The sequence below is a fragment of the Rana temporaria genome, chromosome 3, assembly GCF_905171775.1.
Source record: "Rana temporaria chromosome 3, aRanTem1.1, whole genome shotgun sequence".
Taxonomy (NCBI): Eukaryota; Metazoa; Chordata; class Amphibia; order Anura; family Ranidae; genus Rana; species Rana temporaria.
The window spans coordinates 491467146-491471724 of record NC_053491.1 but is presented as its reverse complement, the minus strand read 5'-3'; the positions used below and the strand labels follow the sequence as shown (position 1 = coordinate 491471724).

The 4579-nt window shown below is 47.3% G+C and overlaps 1 protein-coding gene across 1 annotated transcript; it reads left to right on the top strand.

Moving 5' to 3' along the window:
* The first annotated feature begins 506 nt into the window (after window positions 1–506).
* On the top strand, window positions 507–2236 carry LOC120933783 (E3 ubiquitin/ISG15 ligase TRIM25-like). Its single transcript, XM_040347178.1, has one exon. It carries the CDS (start codon window positions 535–537, stop codon window positions 2101–2103), a length of 1569 nt encoding a protein of 522 aa, XP_040203112.1. The 5' UTR covers window positions 507–534; the 3' UTR covers window positions 2104–2236.
* Window positions 2237–4579: the final 2343 nt, after the last annotated feature.

Sequence of the window (4579 nt, the reverse complement as noted above, 5' to 3'; positions counted from 1 at the left end):
TATCTAATATAGAGGCACGTCACATGATGGGTCACATGCTGCACTGGCCAATCACAGCCATGCCATAAGTAGGCATGGCTGTGATCAGTTCCCAGTCACAGTAGTAACACGAATGGCGATTGGCTGCCGTGCAGCGCGCCAAAACATACCCGAACTCCGACCCCGAACCTGGACTTTTTCCAACTATTCGGGTTCGGGTCCGGGTTCGGGAAAAACCCAAAGTCCATACCGAACCCGAACTTTACAGTTCGGGTTCGCTCAACCCTAATCACTATATCTACTCTACTTATGCTTACGTTTGATCACTCATACATTTTTGACGCATATTTATTGCGTTTTGTCCATTTATTACATGAATTTTGAGTTTATATTTGTTTATAAAACTTTTTGAGAGCTGCACCCATGTTTATGTATTAACAAATCAGCTGAGAGCTGAGCTCAGCCTCGCCCCCTGTGCGAATGATTTGTAACGGAATCAACTGCATTTCTAGTTCCAGAGACTTTCAGCTTCACTTCCCTCTTTTGCTGTGAGCGATGGCGTCTGCTGATCTGAGAGCTGAGCTGGAATGTTCCATCTGTCTGAACATTTATACCGATCCTGTAACCCTGAGATGTGGTCACAACTTCTGCCGGGTCTGTATTGATCGTGTGCTGGATACACAGGAGGGGTCTGGAGGATATTCCTGTCCTGAATGCAGAGAGAAGTTTCCGGATCGTCCTGCACTGCAGAGGAACATAACACTACGTAACATAGCAGAGACTTTCCTGTCTGCTCAGCCAGATCAAGAGGAGTCCGGGGTCTTCTGTACTTACTGTGTGGACTCTCGTCTACCTGCTGTTAGATCCTGTCTACACTGTGAGGTTTCTCTGTGTGATAAACACCTGAGAGTCCACAAAAAGTCCCCAGAACACGTCTTATGTGACCCCACCTTGTCCATGGAGAGCAGGAAATGCTCCGTCCATAAGAAGATCCTGGAGTATTACTGCACTGAGGATAAGACCTGTATCTGTATGTCTTGTTATGCGATTGGAGAACATAAAGGACATGAGATGATATCACTGGATGAGGCTTCTGAGAAGAAGAAGACGACACTGAGGAATGTTCTGCAGAAACATCTGACAAAGAGAGAGGAGACGGAGGAAAGAGTCCAGAGTCTGCAGGAACACAGGAGGAAAGTAGAAGAAGCAGCTGGTGACACCGAGAGAGTCACTGACCTGTTTAGAGATCTCAGGAGACGTCTGGAAGATCTGGAGAAGAGAGTCCTGAGGGAAATCTCCGGGAGGGCAGAGCGGATCTCCATCTCCATCCGGGATCTGGAAATAAAGAAGGAGGAGCTGTCCAGGAAGATGCGTCACATTGAGGAGCTGTGTAACATGACGGATCCACTGACTGTCTTACAGGAATCAGACACAGGTGACTTGTGTGATACTGAGGATGGAGATAATGAGGACAGAGAGAGACATGAGGAGCTCCTCCATGATGGAGGGGGTCTGGGTGTGGCGGGGGTCTTACACACAGGTTTATCTGATATAATAAGAGAGGTAAATGTATACTTCCCTATACAGGGAGCTGCAGACATATTACTGGATGGAAACACAGCTAGTAATGATCTACAGATATCAGATGACAGGAAAACTGTATCCTGGTCAGATATAGACCAGAATTACCCAGAAACACCAGAGAGATTTCAGTGTTCTCCTCAGGTGTTGAGCAGTCAGAGTTTCTCCTCAGGGAGACATTACTGGGATGTGGATGTCGAGGGGTCGAGGATTTGGACAGTTGGGATGTGTTACCCCAGTATAGAGAGGAAAGGGGAGGAGTCAGCAATTGGATATAATAACAAGTCCTGGGGATTGAACATGTCATGTGATGAGCATATATTGATACATGACAGTGACGAGACCTTCTTAGTTGATGATATCTTCAGTAAGAGAGTCAGGATAGATCTGGATTATGAGGCCGGGCGGATCTCCTTTTCTGATCTGTGTGACCCGATCCGACACCTCTACACCTTCACCACCACCTTCACTGAGCCCCTCCATGTTGGGATATATGTAGGGAGAGGATGTATAAAGATCTGTGGTGGGAATCAAGAGATGTGAGGACTCCACCCAGAGTCTGGTGACATCACAGGGACAGGTGGTGGGATTGATTCATTGGTCAACCAAACCAACAATTTTTGAAAAAAAAAAATCAATACTTTTTACTTTTTGCTATAAAAAATATCCCAAAAAAACATATAAAAAAAAATTCCTCAGTTTAGGCCGATACGTATTCTTCTACATATTTTTGATAAAAAAATCGCAATAACCGTTGATTGATTGGTTTGCGCAAAAGTTATTGCGTCTACAAAATAGGGGATAGTTTTATGGCATTTTTATTAAACATTTACTAGTGATGCCGCATACACACGATCGGTTTGTCTGATGAAAACGGTCTGATAGACCGTTTTCATCAGACTAACCGATCGTGTGTGGGCCCCATCGATTTTTTAATCATCGGTTAAAAAACTGGGAACTTGTTTTAAAATGATCTGATGGTTAACTAACCGATTGAAAAAAAACAATCGTCTGTAGGCACGTCCATGGGTTAAAAATCCACGCATGCTCAGACTAAATTAGGGGGCGGGAGCGCTCGTTCTGGGAAAATTAGCGTTCGTTATGGAGCTAGCACATTCATCAGGCTGTAACAGACAGAAAAGCGCGAATCGGCTTTTGCTAACACAAAATCTGCTAAAGCAGCCCTAAGGGCGGCGCCATTGGATTTGAACTTCCCCTTTATAGTGCCGTCGTACGTGGTTTACGTGTCCGCGTTCTGACACAAACGTTTTTTTTAACTGATGGTGTGTAGGCACGACTGATCATCAGTCAGCTTCATCGGATAACTGATGAAAAAATCCATCAGTCCTTTTTCATCAGATGGACCGATCGTGTGTATAGGGCATAATGGCGGCGATCAGCGACTGCGACATTATGGTGGACACATCGGATATTTTGAAGCCATTTTGGGACCTGTACGCCCATTTGCTCAGCCGTGCCATTCTGTCGACGTAGAAGTTCGTTTGGCGGCCCTTGAGCGGTTAACAGACCAATCTGTCCAGAAAAAGAGTCCGTCGCCCATTACTTCCTCTACCGACCAGCCAAGTTTGGTTACCGGAGAACGTAAGACCGGGGAGCCGCGAATATTTTAACCCGAACATTAACCGCCATAGACTCCCATTATAAGTGGTTCTTCGCCGGTTGTGTTTGGGCACTCGGTACCGGTCGGGCATCAGTGCCATTGACAATTCCTTTGGAACCTGAGTCCGGGAGAAGTGTGGCTACCACCTCTCGGTGTCGGTGTATTTTTAGGACCCGTAGCTGAGGCGGTAGGTGGGGGGTCTCATAAAATTGGAAAGGGTTGGGACAAACCATTTACCAATGACAGGGGTGCTTTCAATGATCAGCTTTTATCCATTGATGTAAAACCTTTATCCCAAAAGGAGACAAAAATGTTGCTGTAACGGCTTATAAAGTGTTATCTGGAGTTCTGCTTTAGTTTGTTAGTCACTGATGTGAAGTCCATTTTATTCTACTAGTCCATCTAACACCCCCCTCTCCAGACAATGCTGTGGTCCAAGAGGGTCTCCACTCAGAGGCGTTCCTAGGGGGGTGCGGGGGGTGCGGTCCGCCCGGGTGACACCCGCTAGAGGGGTGACACCATCCCGATTTAAAAAAAAAATATATATATATTTTTTTTAATTTTTTTTAGCTGACATGTGGGGGGGGGGGGCGGCAGAGGTGCAGGGGGCTATGTGATGTAAAGGGGTGCAGAGGTGCAGGCGGCTGTGTAATGTAAAAGGGGTGCAGTGATGCAGGGTGCTGTGCAATGTAAAAGGGTCCAGAGATGCAGGGGGCTATGTGATGTAAAGGGGTGCAGAGGTGCAGGCGGCTGTGTAATGTAAAAGGGGTGCAGTGATGCAGGGTGCTGTGCAATGTAAAAGGGTCCAGAGGTGCAGGGGGCTATGTGATGTAAAGGGGTGCAAAGGTGCAGGCGGCTGTGTAATGTAAAAGGGGTGCAGTGATGCAGGGTGCTGTGTAATGTAAAGGGGTGCAGAGGGCTGTGTAGTGTAAAAGGGTCCAGAGGTGCAGGGGGCTATGTGATGTAAAGGGGTGCAGAGGTGCAGGGTGCTGTGCAATGTAAAATGGTCCAGAGATGCAGGGTGCTATGAGATCTAAAGGGGTCCAGTGATGCAGGGTGCTGTGTAATGTAAAGGGGTCCAGTGATGCAGGGTGCTGTGTAATGTAAAGGGGTGCAGAGGGCTGTGTAGTGTAAAAGGGTGCAGGGGGCTATGTGATGTAAAGGGGTGCAGAGGTGCAGGCGGCTGTGTAATGTAAAAGGGGTGCAGAGGTGCAGGGTGCTGTGTAATGTAAAGGGGTCCAGGGGTGCAGGGTGCTGTGTAATGTAAAGAGGTCCAGTGATGCAGGGTGCTGTGTAATGTAAAGGGGTCCAGTGATGCAGGGTGCTGTGTAATGTAAAGGGGTCCAGAGGTGCAGGGTGCTGTGTAATGTAAAGGGGTCCAGTGATGCAGGGTGCTGT